The 22573-nt window shown below is 46.1% G+C and overlaps 1 protein-coding gene across 1 annotated transcript in view; it reads left to right on the top strand.

The window, feature by feature from the left end:
• The window catches only part of ANO2 (anoctamin 2), a 257957-nt gene that overhangs the window by 169484 nt on the left and 65900 nt on the right, over positions 1–22573 (top strand). Inside the window, exon 12 of the mRNA XM_047866504.1 lies at positions 15243–15317. Within this exon, the coding sequence (XP_047722460.1) occupies positions 15243–15317 (75 nt within the window). The remainder of the gene's footprint in view (positions 1–15242; positions 15318–22573) is intronic.

Here is a 22573-nt window from a genome sequence, read left to right as displayed (position 1 = left end):
GCTTTTCTCAGGCTTCACCAAAGGTACTAAACAGGGTGCATGGTGTGCCTCCTTTTGTGTAAAAGAGGGAGAAAACGCAAGTAAACGCACACACGCATTTGTACTCCTGTATTCATAAGTCATCCCGTAAGTGTAGTCAGGAAATTCGTAATAGTGGTTGCATCTGGGGAATGAGAGCCAGGCAGGTGTGGACTTGGATAAGAGGAAGACCCTTTACCATGGATACGCTGGGGTGTTTTGAACCACTGGAGCACATTACCTATTTAAAAATTAAATTCATAAAAAAGCCTTCCTGAAGTCCAGAAGTGGTATTATATAGAACTTCAAAACAAAAGGGAAGTTATGCCATTATCTGCTCTAAGATACTAATATTGGCTCTTTGTACATGCGTGGAATTCTCTTTGAAATTGTTCACTTCTAGACTCTTGCCCAAGGTGGATGTTATTCCTCATTGTGAGGTCATTTGGCAGAAATTTTCGATGTATTGGATGTCTGCTACTTTCTCTGCTTCCTTAGCAGGCGCTCATGGGTACACACACACACACACACACACACACACACACACACCACACCACACACATATAGAAGCTGACTCCCTTACACCGGGTACTGACATCCAGGGACCATCCACACTACGCCCAAATCTAACTTGAAAGAAAATGAGCCGGGCAGCATTTACTTGAAGAGCTTGATTCTTCAATCCAAGGACTATGCTTTTTAAATCCAGATCATTAGAAGGGCACAGAATGTAGAACACTGCAAGGCCTCTGTTATCCTTCACAGCCCCTGCCTCCGTGAGGCATGAACAGCCTAGCCTCCCAGAGAATGCACTGACAATACAGTGCGCCTTGTGAGTGGACCACAATTACAGAGTTGGACTTGGCTTTTTTCCCCAGCGTCATAAAGTTGATACATTTTACATATCCTTGGATGGGAGGATGGGCGGCCTGGTCATGGGTTTAGCTTCTGGTCTGCTGATTGCCTCTTGGTTCTGTGGAAAGCCCAGGAGATGCCACAGAGAATCTGGAGTATGGGGAATCCAGCTATAGCTTGAAAAGTCGCCTGATTTAGAGAGGAAGTGTGGAGGAAGCATTTAGGGGCTGTCCTTTCCAGCCATAACCCCCCCCCCCACCCGACCCACCAGGAAGAGATACCCAAGCAGTGCCATGCACAGTGACGTGTGCAATGGATGTCCTGTGACAGGCACGGTGGGAGTTTCTGAGGTGGCAGAAGTGACTGGGCAATGTTTCCCAAGCTCCTTGGTGTATTCTGCTTGGCCAACCAGTGTGTTGCTGCAAGAGCTTGAGAAAAAGTTAAAATGTGGGGCGAGAAAACACAGCCCATCTGGTGACTTCCCTGTAATGGAGAGGGAGAGATTTCTAGGATGTGAGCCTTGGCAAAATATGGTCAGAGTAAAGAAAATGGTTGAGCGTGTCTCCATGCTTTCGAGTACTGTTGGTGTTACTTGTGCTATGTTGTTCTTCCTTCCAAGGGGCTATTTAGGGAAAATTGTGTAGATCCCAGTGTTGAACTTCCAAACAAACGCAAGCTGCAGCCAACTCTGGCACTGCAGATGGCCATGTTCCTAGTGTGGCTTTTGAGAAGTGTGTTTCTTTTTGCTCGGCTCCATCTATCCCCTCTTCCCTGACACACACACATGCATGTACAAAAATGCACACACACACACACACACACACAGTTTCTTCCTTTGCAGAAGAGATGGGCAGTCCTCTCTCCATTCTAGAGTAAATCCTTTTGAAGGTGAAGACTATTGTGATGATATTTTTGTCTCCTTGTACTGTTTGCTAATAAATTTAAAAGTATCATTGCCAGCAGATTTGAGGCAGTTGCTAAGATGCAGGCCTGTGTGCTATAGCACTTTTGGAGCCTCCAGAGATGGCTACTCAGTGCTCTTGGGGGCTCAGCAAATGTTTGCCGGTGATGATTATTGCTTTGAGGAGTCTCCATATTCCTTGAATTTCTCAAATGAAATGTGGAAGAGGGTCCCTGGCATAGGAGGGGAAGGTGGATTTTTTTCTCATGTCTCCACTGGTTTGCAGTCATATGCCTCCCTTGGAAGCAAACCTGTACCTTCAAAGAACCTGTTTCTGAGGGCAAGTGTGGTTCTGAGTGAGCAGGCACCTGCTGTGCAGGACAGTCACCTCCCCAGAGATGGGCAGCTGGGGGTGTGGGAGAATGCACAGAAGTAGCAACCTGTGGTCTCAGACCCAGCTCTGCTTTTAGCATCCTGTAGAACCCGCCCGTTTCCTCAGTTCTGCCTCAGTTCTGCCTCAGTTCCCCATGGGTCAAGTGGGACCAGGAAGACTTGCCTCACATTGTTGTCAAGAGGATTGTTTTAAATGCATGTGTTACTAGAACATTTCAGACATACACAGAAATGGAGGAGACAGTGGAGTGAACCTTCAGATCCCCTTACCCAGCTTCAATAATTATCATCTCACGGCCAGCTTCTGCCATCTCTACCTCCATTCATGGCTTCTTCCCCACTATTACCCTCCAACACTGGAACAGGGGCACTCAAGGAAAAGAAACAATGGTGAAGTGCCTTCTAGAGTCCCTAACAGGAATTAAGTGCTTAAAAAATATCTGTGGAATCTGAACTTGTGATAGTATGAGCTTTAGAATTATTACCTCTTGGCACCTCTGTGGGTGGAGGGGAGGTGGCCAGATGCCACGCTATTTTTTGCTGCCTCACAGTGAGAAGACCTCGTGGTAGGTCAAGTGACTTGTCTAAGGTCATGTAGCCACCAGGGATTATGAGGCTGTCACCAGGTCCCTGGTCTCCCACATCCCACGTGTGTGCTCCTAGCTCCATGCTGCTGCCTCCATGTTGATTTTTCCTTTTGGCTATCTTCTTAGAGAGGAACGGGAGACTTGTAAAATTTTATGTGGGCTCACAGTTTAAAGAGAAACTGGTTATGGGGCTATAATAACCACACATCCATGGACACAACTGCTTACTGTCTTGAAGGATCAGCAAACCCAGTTCAATTAATTCATCAGACACTTAGAGTGTAACCTTTGCCTTGATCTCCAGAAAGCAGAAGATGAGCAAGACATGGTCTCAGCTCTCAGGGGGCTCACAGTCTGATATGCACAGAGACACATAGAAAATCAGAACAGAATGCAATGAGTGTATGTTGATGGCATGAACCGAGGGCCAAGGGCGCAGCAAGGAAGGCTGTGTAGCTCCCAAGCACTGTCTCCATGAAGGATTACCAAGACTGCCAGAAATTCTGCAACCCTGACACTGTGGCAGTGTGCGTTTGCATTTATTTGATTCTAAAAGCTGACTACTACATTTAAGGCAATCCCTGTAATCTTTTCATGAAGCAAGAGCCCTTACTGGGTACGTTTCCCAGACCACTACAGGAGGAATTGCTCCACCAGTAGAAGTACCATCTGCCAATCCGTTGCTCAGTATTATCCACCATAAAAGTTGAGGCCAACTATAAAGAGTTAGCTCACTTCAGAGTTAGGAGCCTTCGTCTGCACAGACCACCCTCAGCTCTGACACAGATCACAAGTCTGGCGGTCCCTATACCTCCCTTTGGTGAGTTGCTGGAAGGACTCACAGAACTCACAGAACTCACTGAAAGCTGTTATATTGATGGCATAGTATATTCCAAGGAAAGGACATAGCTTGAAGGCAGCCAAGGGATGAAGTACATAGTGTAGAGTCCAAGAAAGCACCAAACACGGAACTTGGAGCATCCTCTCCCCATGTGGTCAGGGCAGTGTCACTTTCTCAGCATCAGTGTGTGACAATACTCACAAAGTAATGCCCATCAGGCAAGCCAGAGCTTTGGTGTCTAGAGTTTTTATTGGGGCTTGATCGTATATACCACCTGCATGACTGATCCTTAGTCTCCAGCCTGTGTGGGGGTAGAGCTGATGCCGTGTGGCCCAAAGACCTCACCATAAATCACATTATCATACAGTTTGGTGGCCAAATATTCCAGACAAACAAAGATGCTCCCATCAGCCATGGCATTCTAAGCAGCCGAGGGCAAAGATCTGACCTCTTTTTGGTTAAGGTTAATTATTTACTGCACAACTACCAAAGAGTCTTCATCTGCTGAAATACCAGTGGCCAGCTTTGGGGGGAGCCTGAAGCTTTGGGAGAAGAAAGGAGATGGATATAGTAGTGAGCATAGTTCAGAAAATTAGTTTACTTTTTCAAGGTAAAATTCAGTAGTGAGGAATTTGAATGTCTTTTTCTTTTCCTTCTGGCTCCTGAATGGCACACAGCAAATAAATGGCAGAGCTGGGGCTAGAACCTCACTTCAGGAGTGCTTCCCCAGCACAAACCAGTGGTAATGTGAGCCATCCATCCACTCTAGGGCAGCCCTGGGGTAGCTGCCTGATGCTTTCCTCCCCACACTCAGGAAGGAGGGAGAGGTGCACCTGGTGGCTCAGTCGGTTAAGGGTCCAACTCTTGATTTTGGCTCAGGTCATGATCTCACAGTGGTAAGATCGAGCCCCCTGTCTGGCTCCATGCTGAGTGTGGAGTCTGCTTGGGATTCATTCATTCATATTCTCTCTCTCTCTCTCTCTCTCTCTCTCTCTCTCTCTCTTTCCTCTCCCCCATCCCCCTCCCTCCCTCCTTCCCTCCTTCCTTCATTCTCTCTCTGCCCCCCTTCCCTGCTTACATGGGCATACTCTCTATCTCTCTCAAAAAAGAAAAGGAAAAAAAGGAGAGAGAGAAGTCAACAGGAGTAATTTGAAACTCTCTTTCCTTCACTTTTGTTTTCCCTCCTTCTTTCCCAGAAGTATTTGTTGAAGATGTAGTGAAATGGATGGAAATAAGGGCAAGAAAGCAAGAGTGATGGAGGAGACTCCTTGTTTCTATCAGGCATCTGTTGCCCGGGGGCTTCCTTCCAGGTTACTTGCCATTTTCAAGGAGGTAGATTTCTCTTCCCTCCTCTGCCTCAGTCCTCACTGTTATATCAGAAAAAAATCAAAACATAATGCATCCTCCATAAATTCTGATCTAGCTCATGCAGGATCCCAGAGAACCCTGGCTGCCCTTTGCCAGGGTCTGGAGATGGAGGAGTGAGTGGCAGAAAGGTCAGAAGAGGGCAGGCTCTTATGTGAAGCTGTGCATTTTGTTCCCTAAGTAAAAGGATGCCCTGTGTATGACCTGGGAGCCAACTCCCAGGAGACTGAGATGGGGTGACTTGAGCTCATTGGAAAAAAAACAAAACAAAACCCTTAGCCTGTGATATAGGGAGGTGGCTGTACCCTGTGGTACAGAGCAGGGAGCCTGGTTGGAGCAGCTGAGGCTGCAGATTTCTGGGCAGTCATTGCCCAACAATGCGGTGAGTCAGGGCCTGGAGTGCAGGGAGGTGACGTGTGTTGACTCTCTGGGTCAGAGGTGGCAGAACAGGGATGTGGGGCAGGGTGCAGAGTGGAGGGGCTTCCCCCAGGTGGACACAACTCTGTGTCAGCCTTGGCTTCTGGTTCTTGGCTGCAGGTGGGGAGAGGCAGGGCCCAGTCTCTCTTTCTGAGGCAGTGAGTTAAATCTCTTCTGGGCATGGAGCATGCATGTCTGGCTTGGTCCTGCCAGTCTGTCTCTTTTTCAGGAAGAGAACTATGAGCAGGATGGAAAGAGACACTTAAGTACAGATAGATCTCTCTAATGCTGAAGTTGGCAATTGAGAGGCCGAGCGTTGAAAGAGAGGTCATTATCCTGCCAGCCTAACAGTAGTACCTGCAGTGGAAGGTATGAGGCTAGAATAACCAGGAAGATGGGTGCTTGCCCCGGGCCAGTCACAGTTTGAGACCCAGAGCCAGGAGACAGGTTGAGAAGGTTCCAGTGTATGTGCAGCCCACATTTGCAGATCAAACCCCTCATTTCCATGAGGTCATTTACCCTCTGTGTTTCGTGGAAAAGCCATGCAGCTCAGGGGAGAGAATAGAGGTGGAAGGCCCGTTGGAGAAAAACATCTTCAAGATGCAAGGGATGGGTTGTTGATTGGCATAAGGTCAAATCATTATTTGCTGGCTGAAGAAAAAAAATACCTTGCCTGGGGGGTGGAGGGTGGGGGCAGAAGTCCTGGGTTGTAATCCTAGATCAGAAAGGGTATAAAGCAACTTTTGTCAAAAAGCCATGGGATTGGTAGTTGGCCGCCAAAGAAGTTTCATGGTCAGCTGGGTCTGGGAATGCTGGCTTAGGTGGAGATACTTCAGGTCTTCTCAGAGCCTCTGGTATTCATTGGCCTATTACATTTCCTAAAAGAGAGAGCGGTTGTGCATGTGGAACATCCAGTGTTCTGAAGGACACAGTGTATGGAACGCAGGAACGATAAAAAAGAACACTGACTTGGAATCATTCACATCTAGATTAAAATTCCAGCTCAGCGACTTACGAATGTGCTAGCATGACCCTGATCAAGTAAGTAATCTTCTTGGGTCCTAATTTTCTCCGGTGTAAAATAGGTCTAATAATTCCTATCTCATAAATTTATTGTGAGGAATAAATGAGATCAGATATATAAAGAATCCTGAAAAATGCTTGTAACATAGTAAGCACACAGTAAAGGATGGTGGGTGGGTGGGTGAATGGATGGGAGGGTAGGTGGGTAGGTGGGTGGGTGGATGGATGGATAGATGAGTGAGTTGGTGGATGGGTGGACGGGTGAGTGGGTGGATGGATGGATGAGTGGGTGGGTGGATGGGTGAGTGGATGAATGGATGGGTAGATAGGTGGATGGATGGTAAGCACACAGCAAAGGATGGATGGTTGGGTGAATGGATGGATGAGTGAGTGGATGGATGGGTGGATGAGTGAGTGGGTGGATAGAAGGGTGGGCGGGTGGAGAGATAGATGGGTGGATACATGGATGAGTGGCAGATGGATGGATGGGTGAGTGAGTAGATGGATGGATGGGTGGGGTAGGTGGGTGGATGGATAGATGGATGGATAGATGAGTGGTGGGTAGATGGGTGGGCGGATGGATGGATGGATGGATGGATGGATGGATGGATAGAACAGTCAGTCTTGGACCACTATCTTAGTTAAGCAGAGTTACTATTCTGGGGCGCTCCCAGACCACAAAACTTGATTGTATATATGTGTGCATGTGCGTGTATGCACACATATGTATACAAGCACTCATTCATGCATTTTCCCGAGTCTTTCTGAAGACATAAAAGTTAGGAGCACTTCCCCCATGCTTCCATGTCATCCTGGGCATGGCCACATCCCAGCGACTACTCCACTGCACTGTAAGTGTTTACCCATCTGTCTCTGTAATGACATTGAGACTCTTAGAGCACAGCACAGTCTCTGCACAAAGTAGATGCTCACTAAATGATTGTAAAAGGACTCGTTAGTACCTCCTCTCAATAGTCTGGCAGCTAGGGCTACTGCACCAGTGGCATCTGAGAGGCCTGACCCCACCAGCCTATTAATGTGTCATAACCTTTCTTGAGTGTCAAAAGCAAATCCTTTGAACTCAGTACTGACTGGGAGCTAGAGGGGCTGATGACAAGGTCTCTATATGGGTGAGACGAGAGCAGGAGGTGCAGCAGTACAGGGGGTCTGCTGATAGCAGCAGGCCCCAGGTCCTTCCCTTCCTCACCACATGGCCTGGTGGCAGTCAGTGCAGAAGCTCCAATTGCCCTCCTGTGCTGGGATCTTCACACACTTAGTCCACCCAGTAGCCCTCTGTGGGCAGAGCCCCGTCCTGGGCCCTGTGGTATTACTAGCAACAGAGGAAGCTGGGCAGAGACCACCTGTGCATTCAACCACGAGCAACAATCCTCTCCCTTCCTCCTCCATTTCCTCCCCTTTCTAGATTTTCTTCCTGTCATTTGCTTCACTCCCCTGTCTGTGCCAGAGCCTAGTGAGGCATGCCAAGGACACTGCCTTCTGTTATGGTCCTGTGGCTCTGTCCAGGATATCCTCAGCCTAACAGGACAGAGCCAACTCCTGGTCATGGAGGGCACCGAACCCAAAGAAAAAGCATGCATGGCTGGGGCAGGCTCTCACCTTACCCACAGTCCATATGGAGGGAGACATCCCTTGTATGGATTATTTCACTTTTTAATTTCAGAACAGGATGTGTTTTAGTGGCTCTGGGTGTGTCTACAGGAGGTGCCAGGGCCAGGGTTGGAGATTACTGTTCTCCTGAAGCATAATGGAAGACACCTTCCTTGACTGGGGCCCCCAGGTTTGAGGAAGATCTAGGAAGTGCTTCTGGGTGTCTTACCCAATTTTCCTTGCTGGGGTTCCTTTCCATTTGCTCTGACCTCTGTTTTTAATGAAGAGGAGTAGCAACTAACCACTGTTGTCTACTAGTTAACAAAATCTGAAACCAAACCAACAAACAAACATTGCAGGCTCAAGTTCAGTGTCACTAAATTCCACAGTGAGAGTTAATTACAGTGTCTTTTTGCCAGTGTACTGTTGTTGCAAGTTCCTGAACAATTGTTTCTCATGCAGACCTAGTTACAAGCACCAGTTTAAATGTATGCAATCTAACAGTCTAACTGTGGTGTGAGAGTAACACCCCTGTCCCTGGCTCGAGGCCAGAATTTACTGATGTTGTTACTAAAACCATGAACAAAGTGCCCTTACTCAGAAGAGTAAAGTTCATTATTTACTCATTTGCACCTGAAATCTTTCAAAGGGCGCAGTCTTTAATTTTTTTTTTTCAACGTTTATTTATTTTTGGGACAGAGAGAGACAGAGCATGAATGGGGGAGGGGCAGAGAGAGAGGGAGACACAGAATCGGAAACAGGCTCCAGGCTCTGAGCCATCAGCCCAGAGCCTGACGCGGGGCTCGAACTCACAGACCGCGAGATCGTGACCTGGCTGAAGTCGGACGCTTAACCGACTGCGCCACCCAGGCGCCCCAAGGGTGCAGTCTTTAAATAAAAGTTACCAACACAGTTCCGAATGTCATTTTTTTCCCCCATGCTGAGAAGCCTGTCACCTCTGCTTTTGAATGGAGGGCAGGGACCATCCCCTAATATGGTGTCTATTAAGCTGCTCTGCACCTAGTGGGGAATTTTAAAGCTCAATAAGTTCACAAAAATGCAAGGTAAACTTTGCAAATGAAGCCAGGTAATCAGCTGCTAAGTCTTCTCTGACATGTGCAACAAATGGTTTGCAAACCACACCAGGCCTCAGCTACTGGCCTTCCAAGCATGGCTGATGCCTAGAGCGTGCGTTCTCCTCCGGGTTCTTGCCAACACAGCACAATAGATCTGAAATTTATCCCCACACTCGAGTGTGATGGGTGCCTGCTCCATCTCTGCAGTCAGCCTGCTGGTGGGCGGGGAGGGTGTGGATGGGAGCCAGTTGGCAAGTTGTCTGGGCCAGCAGGGCAGCTGACATGACACATTCTGTGTGGACACTCTTCTTATGAGGGAATTGTCTCCAAGCTTGCTTCCACGCTGTGAGCTCCTCTCCGAGACTGTTCACAGTGGGGCAAGCCACAGGAATATGGGCCCTGGAGCAAAACAGCAAGGGAGGGGTGAGTCTTGAAGAGTAGTTCCCAAATTGGGCTGATCTACAGCGTCACCCATGAAGCATTTTCAAAAACTGATTCTTTCACCCCTTAGATTCTGATTAAGTAGATCTGGGGCCTGGCCAGGAACTGGTGTAGTTTCAAATGCTCCCCAAGTGGTTGTGATGATTAGCTAATGTGGGAGCCAGTGACATCACCGTGGGTGTCCCATTCCAACCTCACCCCTGCATAGCAGCGCCACCCATCTTCTCTTTGCCCTGAACATCTATCTGCTGGGGGATGAGCCCCCAACCCTCTCCTGTCCAGTTTCTAAGGCTCAGGACCTACTTCCCAGCCCTCTGCCCACCCCAGCACTGTGAGCTGTGGATACCCACCTATAGGGCCATCATGGTACAGAGGGAGTAGATACAGATGGGAATGCAGAGTCATATGTGTTTGGTAGAAAAAAATAAGAATGATGAGTATGGAGCCTGAAGAAAGCAAGAATAAGGGGGGATTTCATGAAGAACTTCCAGTTTGTAAGCAAATGTTCTACAGATCGGTTCTGTCTTCTGTGGGCTAGAACATCAGGAAAGGGTCCAAACTGAAGCTAGAGGCTTGTAGGGTACAGTAAGATATAATATGTGACCCAAAGGGACAAGATACAACCAGGAGGAGCTAAGTATGGCTGCAGGGTCTCTGTCACAGAGATCTTCCTGATGAGCACAGGATGGCTTGTGGCCTCCTAGCCTGGAGGCAGGAAGATGGGTCAGAACACCTCTGGTTATCAGTCACAGGCTAAAACTCTTCCCTGTATTGTTTAGCGTTGAGAAAAGCTGTCCTCAGTGGCACGTGCCCGTGGGACACGTGCTTGGCTGTTTTTTTTAAATGTTGAAAGGTCACCATGAACCATTTGCATTTCCCCCTTAGGTCTTGGCACTGGTGTGTAACTCGAGGCAGTGGCACAGCATTGTTTTGTGGGCTCCTCTTAATGTGGCACTAAATTTGTCGCACTCCAAGATTAAATACTTGGTCCCAACCTTGCGAGCACAGAGCGCTACCAGAATGAGCTAGGCTGTTGTTTGCAAGCTGATATTCACCCACTGAGTCCTACTTGCACGTGAACTCCATGGGCCAGGCTGACCACAGCTCCGGAGATCCAGTGCAGAACTAGACACAGAAACTGCCTGTCCTCGTGGAGCTTCCGTTTTCCTGAGGGAGACAGAGAGGAGATAAACAAGCAAGATAACTTCAGACAGTGAAGAGATGTGATCGAGAATGGAAAGGGCCAGGGGATGGACTGGAGCGTTGGGACAGACCTCATGGCGGGAGGGGTGCTAGGACTGAGAACAGGAGTGTGAGCAGAGGGCCTAGCTGGATAAAGAGGTCAGCGAGGAGTCTGACAAAAGTCTTGGGGTAGAAACCGGCTGGGGTGTTCAGTGAGCAAGAAGGAAACCAAGGGGCTGAAATGGAGTAAGCAAGGATTAAATGGTAAGAAATGAAGTTCGAGAGGAGCCAGACCCCAGATCAGGTCAGCCTTGGAGTCTGGCACAGGGTTTAGACATATTCTAAGTCCATGGTCATTCGGCTTAAGGCCTTTGTGTGATGTTATAGCTGAGGTTATATCTTAAGGCCTCACATATAGTACTAGTGGAGGGGCTACTGGCTTCAGCCCAGACTCCCTCCTTTTACAGGCAAGGAGGCCTGCCAGGGGGTCAGTGTAGAAGAGTGTTCCCTTGAGAGAGTGAGTAGGGAGGGGCTGTCTCCATTCTGAATCTGGGCAGAGCACACAGTGGAACGGTGGGCACCAGGGTCAGGGAGAGAGAAGATCTCAGCCCAGCATGGGAACCCAGGAAGGCCAAGGCAGCAGGCTGAGAAACAAGAGAAAGTGAAGCAGCAAGCTGTGTGGGGAGCCAAGAGGGCAGAGTAAGCAGGCTGGACCTCAGGACAGGAGACAGGGAGCCAGAGTCTGTTTTTCTATGTCTGCTGGGTAAACCAAGCAGTGGGAGGATTAAAGAATGTTTTCCATTTTAGCCACAAATTACACTGCATTCAGCCCTGGGCTTCAGGCATGCCTGTAGACTTAGGTGCTGTGCCATGTGACTGCCTCATGCTCCTTTGCCAAGACTTCCCTCCTCGATTGAGGCCCTGTCCCTAAAAGTCTTTCTTTATCTCTAGAGTCTCTAGATGGCTCTGGGCATCAGTCATGGGCAAGTCCACAGGGCTGAGGGGCAGGAACTGGGCTCAGCCCAAGAGGCTGTGTGTGCTGGGGCTGTGGGGACCAAGACCAGTTGGGGGTGGGGGGTGCTCAGGCTCAGTGAAAGGAGGGACATGTACTCAAAAGCTGGCCTTACTCTGGTCAGGCTATGAAGGGTTCCTGGAGAAGGAACTATTTTTGGAGACAGAACTAAAAAGAGAGAATATGGTAACGTTGGTGGGATCTCTGTTTCTAAAGTAGAGGTTTTTGAGAGTTCTTGAGCACTCACTCAGCAGAGGGAACGTTGAGCAGCTATGTGTGAGGGCAGAGTGGCACCAAAATGGCAGAATGAGGCCACACAGGATGGTTGTGTAGCTCTGGAACAGGAAGAGTCGTCCCTGGGTCTGAGCTATAGGAAGTATTGCCCAAAGTGAATTGGGGTTCCTTTGCTACTTTGACAAGGAAACTTAACCTGATATGTTCCAGTCATGGCCAAGGTCCATGGTAGATGAAGCCATAATAATGATGGTAATGATATTAGGTAGCAAATACTGGGTTCTAGCTGTGTGCCAGGCACGGACCCATACAAATTCCCATGTGTTACCTCATTTCATCTTCACAGAAGGTGTCTTATACAGTTATCACTGTTCTCAGTCTCGTTTCTAGACTTACCCTATGACTTAGCAAGCCCATGACTTGGTAGTTACCTAAGTGAAATGAGAACCTATTCTCACACCAAAACCAGTACACCAGTACTTACAATGACTTTATTCATAATCATAAGAAGGTGGAAACAGTCCAAACACCTCTCTGCTGCTGATGGGTAGGTGGACCATGGCACGTCCATACAATGAAACACTATTCAGCAATGAAAAGGAGCAGACTCCTGGGAATGCCACATGGATGAGTCTCAGCTGCCATGTGATGAGTGAAGGAAGTCAGGCCCAAAGGCTCCATACTCTCTAGTTTACTTATACGGCATTCTGGAAAAGGCAAAAATTAAAGGGACGCATGGCAGGTCATGCCAGGAGCTGGAGATCGGGGAGATGGACTCCAAAGGGACCTGGGGTTTGGGGGGGGGGGTATTGAGTGAATTGTAATTATTCCTTGTCCTCATTGTGCTTGTGGCTACACAGCAGTGTATGTTTATCACAACTCATGGAACTGCACACTAATGAGGGGAATTTTGCTCTATGTAAATTGTACCTTAATTAAAAATGAAAATACAACTCAGGGATGATTGGCCGCTTTTCAAAACTGCTCTGGAAGGATTTTGTTTACATAGTATTCTCACCTGCTACACTGTCAGTGCTCCCATTTCCAAAGGGCACTTTGTTGGTTTCAAGTGATATTGCGGCTGAGCTGTTTGCTATTTGGAGACTTTGGAAGTAGGAGCCATAACCCGGAGACAAAGACCCAAGACAGCAGAGACAAAGAAACAAACACAGAAGACAGCTAGCCTTGTATCTTAACAATGGGGACATTAGCTAAGTGCTTCCTAATCCTTTGATACCTTTGACATAACCATAAAGCTGATGAGATCTTACTTTTGTCTGCCACCGCTTTATAGCTTACAAAGCTCTCATGAGGCATTCACTCCTGATCTGCACAATGCCTCTGCCACTTAGGTGGGACAAGTGTTGTCATCTCCATTGTTAAAAGAGGAGGGAGGTGCTGAGAGTTCTTACCTCTGTGTGTGGGTGCATGCCGCTTGGCCCTCGCCACAGGCTGGCTAATCAATCTAAGATGCATGGTAATTGGGTGTGATATTACTATCTTACTCATCCTCACTTTTCCTCATCAAAATCTCAAATATCACTGGTGTGAGTAAAACTAAGAATTGACACTGAAGGAGAAAAGTAAAGGAATGCTAACTGCCTCTTAATGTTGGCCTAATTTAGAATATGAACAGGTCTTGTTCCAGTCCTAATAGGAGTAAGTTTACAAGCTCCCACCTGTTCAGAACGGTCTGACGGGTAGTTAGTTACCTGTTCTCACTGTGTGATGGAAAGTCTGCTGGGCTCGGTGTCTAGAGCCTGGATTGTATCATGCCATCTATGAAATATGAGTGTCACTTACTTATGTCATCTGGGAATGACTGTGCTAATCACTGAATGGCTTCTGCCCTAACCCTCACTTCCACCCCCATTTATTGAGCCAGCTCAGCCCTGTGCTCAGTTTCAATGTGCCGTGAGGAAGACACACACCATTCCTTTTTCAAGTTGCCCACAGCCTCACTCCTCAGATAACCCTCTCTCCCAAATGGCAAGTGCTTCCTGAAGTTTTTTGGTGTGGGTGTCCCTTCTGTGTCATCTGACTGTGAGCCTCCCAGGGCAGTGATCGTATCTACTTTCTTCTGTCTTCCCACCACGCCTGGCACCAGGGTCTGCACACGGTGGGCGCCCACTTGTCTTTAGAAAGAAGTCTTTTAGGCCAGGAGGGCCCTTAGCCTACAGTACAAGCTCTCACAGGCTAGATGGCACTGTTGCTAGAGTCAAAGCAGGTGTGTTCTGAAATAAGAGGGAGGAGGGAAGAGAAAATAGAGCAGGAGGCCCTGGACCGTTCACTTGCTGAGTTTGACTCAGACACATTGCAGAGACGCAGGGGGACTCCTGCCTCACCAGCATGGAGCGCTTTGCTGTTCCAGGGCATCTTCACCAATGTGGCTTTAGAGGGTTTTCCCCACAACCTTGGTAGTAGGCAGGACACTGCACCAATTCTAATTTTATAGAACGGCAGCTTGGAGAAATCAAGTGCCCGGGCAGAAGTTAAGTGGCAGCTAATTGGTAGAGATGTCTTACATCCATACCTTGCTGGCGTCGCCCTGCCAATGCGGGCCCCCAGAGTTTGTCCAAGGTGGATGACTGTGGTCAGGAGAGTGGCCTGGGTGAACTGGACCCAGTCTGAGAAGGAAAGGTGGGGTTCGCAGACAGATTGACTGCAAGGCATCAGCCCAACCTCTGCCTCAAAATGTTTGCTTTTGTGACCGGGGGCAGAACATAGTCCTTTCGGAGGAAACAGACGATCACACGTGCAGGTTCTTTGAAGAACGGCAGTTGTGGGTAATTTGTACACTTACTAGGATCTACAGTGAATGGTTGATGTTTTATTTAAAGAATGATCTATTGGGGGATGCTGCTCTTTGGGTCGGGTCTGTCTGTCAGCTGTCCGTTGCTTTATTACATTCACATATTTCTCTTTAAAATGAAACAAAGTAAATAAAACCATCCTGTGCATTAGGCAGAATGGGTGTCATGACCGCACCCATTTTACAGATGAAGAAATAGCGGGTCAGAAACGTCAAGACTTGTGTCTGAGATCACACAGCTGATAGCTAAAATGTCAGCTCAGTTTGAGTCAAGGATCAAATCTTGTCCTCATTTCGCCTTGGTTTTTCCAGGCTATGTAGAGATCACAGAATTAGGAGGGCTGTTGTGGCTATCAGAGACTAGGAAAACACCTATCTAGAGTAATGAATGATTAAGGATATGCCAATTGGTGCAAATTTGAAAGAAAATCGATATATCTGTTTGTGCCTTCTGATTGTACTCTCCTGTTTCCACAGGATGATGAAGATAAGCTGACCTGGAAAGATCGTTTCCCAGGTTACTTGATGAACTTCGCCTCCATCTTGTTCATGGTAATTTCCTTGATGGAACACCTGCCTGTAACTTATGCATGTAGATCCTGTAGAGCAAATGCTATGGGTGGGTTATTCTAGTATGCTGTGGGGATAACGAGGACTAGTAAAGATGAAGCCACAGTCCTGTCTAAACAGGGAAGATCTTACCTGATAGCGAGGCCACTACCCGCCATCTGAAGAGGGAAAGGTGATTCCCTTGGACCTGGGATGGGGGTCAGTGGCCTTCAGTGGCTACAGAAGGGGGCTCTGTCTTCCCCGCCTTGAGCCCAGGTATTTGAAATTGGAACTTCCGGGGGTGGGTTGTGATGTGGTGCCTTCCGCATTGAGACAGACCAAGACCTTGGAAGAAGTAATCCAGGTAAGATGGCTGCAGAATTGTGGCAGCCTGTTGGGGCTGTGGGCTGGCTGGCTCTCCCTGATGGTTTGTGGAAGAGAACAGAGCCTGGAAACCACGGAAGACAGCCAGCTTTGGCTCCGCGAGCCTGATTCTTCAGCCTTGCCATGTTTACTTCCCTATGTTCTCCCTTAGAGTTTGGAAGAACCTTTTCAGAAGACCCAGATGGTCTCAGCTATGTCAGCAAAGATCAGGAATAGGTCTGTGATTCAGGCTCAAGTCAGATCAGAAAAGTGGTAGCTGGTCATTCTTGGGAGCCAGGATGTGAGTGGAGCAAGAAGACCTCAGGAAGGTGAAGCTCAGAAGGGCTCAGCTCGGGTCACTGAGACACCTGCCCCCCCTTTCTGTGTACATTCCTTCTAGTGTTCAAGACTGGAACTTCCATTTTACAAAGGAGAGTTGGGTCCTTAGAGCATTTCTAAGCATTTCTAAGCATTAGTTGTGGGGTTGGGGAGGGATTGCTTATTCTGGGACTGAAATCATAATTATTTTCTGGTGACTCTGGCAACTCTGGCCCTGATCTGAGATTATTATTGCCATTTTTATGGTCACTGTGATCACTGGGGACAGGAGCCATGTCTTAATCTCAGAGATTGAAAAAGAGAAGGGATCCTAGGCACCACCTATTCCTGCTCCTCATTTCACAGAGCAGTACAGAGTTGATGTACAGATCCTCTGAAGTACAGAGGCGATGGGTGCCTCGCCAAGACTTAGAAGTCTGCATCTGTTACCTTAACAAGAGCAAGGCATATAGAATTTATTCAAGAATATGTGGCAAGTTGCAGGGTGTTACACAGGAATGATACAAAGTTTAGTTTAGCATTTCAGAGCCTCCCACAATATGCATATTGTCATCTCCAAGTTTATTCATTCATTCAAAAAATGTTTAACGGGGCAGGTGGGGGAGGCACCTGGCTGGCTCAGTTGGTGGAGTGTGCGACTCTTGATCTTGGGGTTGTGAGTTCGAGCCCCACGTTGGGTGCAGAGATCACTTAAAGTAAAATCTTTATAAAACACTATTAAAAATATATTTAATGGGTGCCATCTATGTGCTTGACACTGTTCTTAGGCACTGGGGACAGAGTAGAAAATAAAATAATTCCTCCTTTAAGGAGTTTACACATGGCAAATACATACATAAATAAGAAAATTGATAAGTAAAATAGACTTCTATCTCCAGTAGTGGTAGGTTAGGATATTAGTAGCACCCCATCTTGCTGAAAATAACAAAAAATACTGGATGAATGTATTTTTTCATTCTTCCTAAAGGCTTGGGAGGCTGATAGGTTAGTAATGAATACTAGGCGATTCCTTTGTTTTTTTAATTTTTAATGTTTTTTTTTTTTTTTTTTTTTTTTTTGAGAGAGAGAGAGTGAGTGTGTGAGCAGGGGAGGGGCAGAGAGATATTGAGACACAGAATCTGAAGCAGGCTCTAGGCCCTGAGCTGTCAGCACAGAGCCCTATGTGGGGCTTGAACTTCTGAACCGTGAGATCATGACCTGAACCAGTTGGACGCCTAACTGACTGAGCCAGCCAGGTACCCCAATACCAGGCTGTTCCTAATATGGATCCATCTAGGGGAAACTGAGAACCAAGAAACAAATACCTGGGCATTAATACTGCTTTTACTTTGAGGACATTTTCCCATGTAGACAAACTTGGGCTTTGGTTTTGGTGGTTTTATGGGGCAAGGAGGATAGAAATCAGAGGATACGGCTCACTCAAAGTGGGGATGCTAACAGGAAGTTCTCACCAAGTTAAACTGGAACTCCACAAGGAACCACACTTTCAGAATAAATGTGAAATAGAACTAAACCCACCCCCTCCCGACTCGTGCGACTGTAGAGAACACTGCTCTGGTTCTAAGTAGAACAGGGAGAAAAGAGGAACAAAACCTTGTCTCTGAGAAGTGGTCATGGATGATCCCCCTTGTGGACTTAGAGCATAGTTTGTCACTTGAGAGACCCAGGGAACCTCGGGCTGTAAACTTAGTCCAGGACAGGCAGCCCTTCCAGGTGCTTGGCAGAAGCCAACACAGATTCTCTGTAGGAAGGCATATTTACACCAGTCCTCAAAAAATCCCCCAGAAGAATTTTTCCAGGACCAAAAAGAGAACACAGTTAAAAACAATTAATTGCACAAGAAGCTGAAGCACTCTGAAAGACAACCAGTGGGGATAGACAGAAAAGACTAAAGGTCACAGGTTAAGACAGCCAGTTTGAAAATATCTGCCAAAAATAAGAAACTATTTTAAAAATGACCTAAAGATTTGAAAAGCAGCCAATAATCTTCTAGAAATGAATATATATTGATAAATATGAATATATAATATTTAATAATGAACATATGTGATATGAATATGAACAGGAGTATATAAATGTACATAAACATAATATTACATATATGCACCATGGATGGGATTAACAACAAATAAGACATAGCTGAAGAGATAATTTGTGAACTACAGCACAGGTTAGAAAAAATTATCCATAATGCAGCATAGGGAGACAAAAGATTGAGAATTCAAAAGAGAAATTAATAGATTTGGAAACAGACTGAGAAAATTTAACATGTATTTAATTGCATTACTGCAAAAGGAGCGAGAATAGTAATGAACAAGATACACTAACCGACGGTCACCTAATTGGCTAATTCTGCTAACAGAATTCCAATTTGGAGATTGAAGAATCCCAGTGTGGCTCAGTCAGTTAAGCGTCTGACTTCAGCTCAGGTCTTGATCTCATGGTTTGTGAGTTCGAGCCCCACATTGGGCTCTGTGCTGACAACTCCGAGCCTGGAGCCTGCTTTGGATTCTGTGTCTCCTTCTCTCTCTGCCCTTCCCCCACTTGTGCTCTGTCTCTCTCTATATATATAAAATAAATAAATAAATGAAGAATCCCAATGAAATTCAAGCAGGAAAAATAAAAAGAAATCTACATTTACATTCATCATAATGAAATCATAGAACATATAAGACACAAGAAAAATCTCAAATATGTTCAGAAATCAAGATTACCTTCAATGAAGAGACTGTCCAATTAGCCATTGATTTCACATAGCAGTTGGAAGTCAGAATATACTGACATACTGTCTTCCTGTGCTGAAAAGAAAACACTTGATAATCCAGAATTCTATACCCAGGAGAAATACAATATAGAAGTATTAGGATAAAGATATTTATAGCGAAACAAAACTGAGGTTTGCCACCAACTGAATCTTTCACTAAAGGTCATCCTAAGAATGTACTTCAGATGTGATCCCATATGGAGAATTATAGTTTTAAGAAGTGAAGAACAAAGTGGTAAATATGTGGGAAAGCCTATGCGTACCTTGGCTGTGAAAACAATAATGATGGTGTCTCATAGGGTTAAAAATAAGGTAGAATCGGGGTGCCTGGGTGGCTCAGTCAGTTAAGCGTCTGACTTCAGCTCAGGTCATGATCTCATGGTTCATGAGTTCGAGCCCCACATTAGGCTCTGTGCTGAAAGCTCAGAGCCTGGAACCTGCTTCAGATTCTGTGTCTCCCTCTCTCTGCCCCTCCCCAGCTTGCACTCTGTCTTTCTTTCTGAAAAATAAATAAACATTAAAATAAAAGTAAATAAGGTAGAATTACAGTGTACACAGTAATAATAGCATATAAGTTGGGTGGCCATTAATGGAACCATAACAGTGTTAGGTCTTTTTATTTTCTCCCTGACAATTTATATGGAAGGACAAAGGCTAAGAATATACCAAATGAACACTTATTATAAAACAGTAATAAATACGATGGTGTGGCATTGTTGCCAGGATATAATTAGACCAGTGGAAAAAACAGAAAGCCAAGAATCAGAGCCATGCAAGTGGCACTGCTTATACTTGGAGAAAAGGTGAATCCAAAAGAATTTCATCATAGGATGCAAAACAGAGGGAAGTCCATGATGACTTTAAGGTTCTTATCCTGAGCAATCAAAAAAGCTGGAGTTATCCCTTACTGGGATAGGGAGGAATTCTGAAGTTGCCTTCATAATGGATATAAATTTGCAGTTCAGAGGACTCCTAATCAGATGGTACTGGTGGTATTTACAGCCATGAAATTGTATGAGATTACCAGGAGGCTGAGGGTCAATAGAGGAAAGTCCAAGGGTTGAGTCCCAAGACACTGCCATGTTCAAGTTTGGGAGCATGAGGAGGATCCAAAAGACAAGATTAAAAGTAACAGCCAAAGGATTGTAGGGAGTTGTGGAAACCAAGAACGTATTGCAAGGGGAGGGCAATCAATTATGTCATATGCCAGTGATCAGTCAGGCAAGGAGAGCACTGAAAATAGAAGCTTGTCTACTGTCTGAGAGAGGAACTGGTATCATCAGCGTCACTGTCAACAACAAACAGGTTACCTCACCACCACGGACAAACGAAGGCATACCTTTGTTTTATTGTGCTTTATTGCACTTTGCAGGTGTTACATTTTTTATAGTTGAAGGTTTGTGGCAGCCTGCTTTGAACAAATCTCTTGGCACCATTTTCCCAAAGCGTTTGTTTACTTCTGGTCTCTATGTCATAGCTTGGCAATTCTTGCATTGTTTCAAACCTTTTCATTATTATTATATTTGTTACGGTGATCTGTGATCAGTGATTACAACTGACTGAAAGCTCAGATGGTTAGCACTTTTTAGCAGGAAAATATTTGTTAATCAGAGTATGTATGATGGGTTTTTTTTAGACATAATGCTACCGCACACTTAATAGATTACAATATAGTACAAACATAACTTTTATATGTACTGGGAAACCAAACAATTCATTTGACTTTCTTCACCATAATAACTTGCTTTATCGCGGTGGTCTAGAACCAAACCTGCAACACTCTTGAGGTTTGCCGGTACTGAAAACTGGCTCAATGGTGGGGCATCTCCCCAAAGTTCTAATTTTTTTTTTAATTCCATGGAGACCTCCTAACTGGTGTGGAGTTTTTTCTGTGTTGTTTGGAAGTAATATATAATTATATCTTTGATCTTCCTTTTCCCAACCCCACCCGACTGACTCCACATCTCGATACAAATGGGAGCTTCAATATTGGAACCAAGAACTAATTGTTGCATCTCTCTATGCCTAGGGTCCCCCACCTGTCATCAGCCAGTCCCCAGAACTGGACTACGTGAACAGGAGCTAGGAGGAGAGTGGTAGAAATAGGGAAGGACCCCTTTAAAGATCACCCCTTTACAGTCAGGCGTGCTTGGGTTGACAGAAATAAAGATCAATAGCACTCCTTCTTACTTTCAAAAGTATTATGGGTTGGACAATAAATTACATAGTCTTATACCTATTAGATTTTTAAAAATTTTTATTTTATGCTAACTTTTCCTTATTTTTTTTTCATTGAAAAAAAACCAACTCTGTCTTCTAAAGAAAAGGGCTTGGCACAGCCCTAGAACAAGGTGTGGAGTGGCACATAAAGGGGTGGGGTGATGTTTCTAAAAAAGTGGGGTTTGGTTATGGAATTAGGGTAAAGCCAAAGGCACATACTGCAACACATGTGAGTACTGAACGTCCTTCTGTCCTCCACACCCTGTGACTAAACGTTGGCAGGAGAGGTCAGGACCACGGCTGTGGGGAAGGTTTCAGGGATGCCAGTCTGCCAGATCAGCTGGGGGTATTTTTCATGGGATGGTTGAGAATAAGGCAGTGCCCCGCTGCTGTGTTCCTCTTCCCCAGCTGTGACAGAGGCCAGCGTGGGACAAGGTGAATTTTCTCTTTCTTTTCCAACCCAATGTGTTGAACTACAACAGTGTTTTTCCTTTTTGAATTAAAGGTCTTTTGTTTTCTTTTTATGTGGGAGGGGACTATCAGAAGCAGTGTCCTGGCTCTAGAGCTAGGTGCCTGAGCTTTCCTTCCATGCCCAAGGCAGTCATTTACTTCCACTTGTGTGTTGGGGACCAGCCCCCAGAAACCCTCCTCCGTCACCTGCCTTATTGTGGTGGCGTCCCAATTGTGCCCCTCCAGATTAGTCAGCCTGCTGAGGTTGTTTGCTGGCTCAGCTGATAGAGCATGTGACTCTTGATCTTAGGATCGTGAGTTCAAACCCCATGGTGGGTGTAGAGCCTACTTTAAAAAAAAAAAAAATCATCAGCTTACTGATCTTTTTAAAATCTGGATCAAATCATGTCACTTCTCTGCTCAAAACTCTCTTAAGGCCCTGCATCTCATGAGATGTAGAAGCCAGCATCCTTGTACTACAGGAATGGCCCTCCTCCTCTCCACACCCACCTCCCCCTTTTATTCTCCTTTGGCCACCCTCTGCCTGACAGCCCTTCCCTCCGATTTCCCTCTTTAGGGCCTTCCTGAAATATCACCTCCTCACCCATGCCTTTCCTAATCAGATATACTCTCTGTTTGATGCATTTTAGTAGTTTGTTGTCTGTTTTTCCCCACTAGAAGATCAGTGCCACGAGGGCAGACACTCCTGGGCAGTCTGCTCACTACTATATCCCTGACACTTAGAATGGTGACTGGCATGTAGAAGGTACTCAAGACATAGTTTATGAGTGACTGAATGAGAAAGTAAGGTAATTAATCATTACTAAGTTGCCAGAGATGACCTATTACGTCAATGATAAAGTCGATAGTGTGTGTGTGTTTTAAAATTGAGCTACTATTATGTGCCCTGCCTCAGACTGGCTCTTCTCCCACTGGTTCAGCCACGATTGCTTCTGACTTATCTGTTTCTACTTGCTCTTTTTTTTTTTTTTTTTTTGGTATTCTTCTCTCCAAACCTTTCTCGTAGGAAACTGTCCCAAAACTACTTCTGTGGGATTTTCTCTGACTAATCCCCCTGTGCTCTGCTCGGCACATATGAAGCTCATGAACTGAGCCCATGCTC

This window comes from Prionailurus viverrinus, chromosome B4 (assembly GCF_022837055.1).
Source record: "Prionailurus viverrinus isolate Anna chromosome B4, UM_Priviv_1.0, whole genome shotgun sequence".
Taxonomy (NCBI): Eukaryota; Metazoa; Chordata; class Mammalia; order Carnivora; family Felidae; genus Prionailurus; species Prionailurus viverrinus.
Note: the sequence above shows the minus strand (reverse complement) of the source record. Positions and strands in the feature narration are given on the sequence as shown.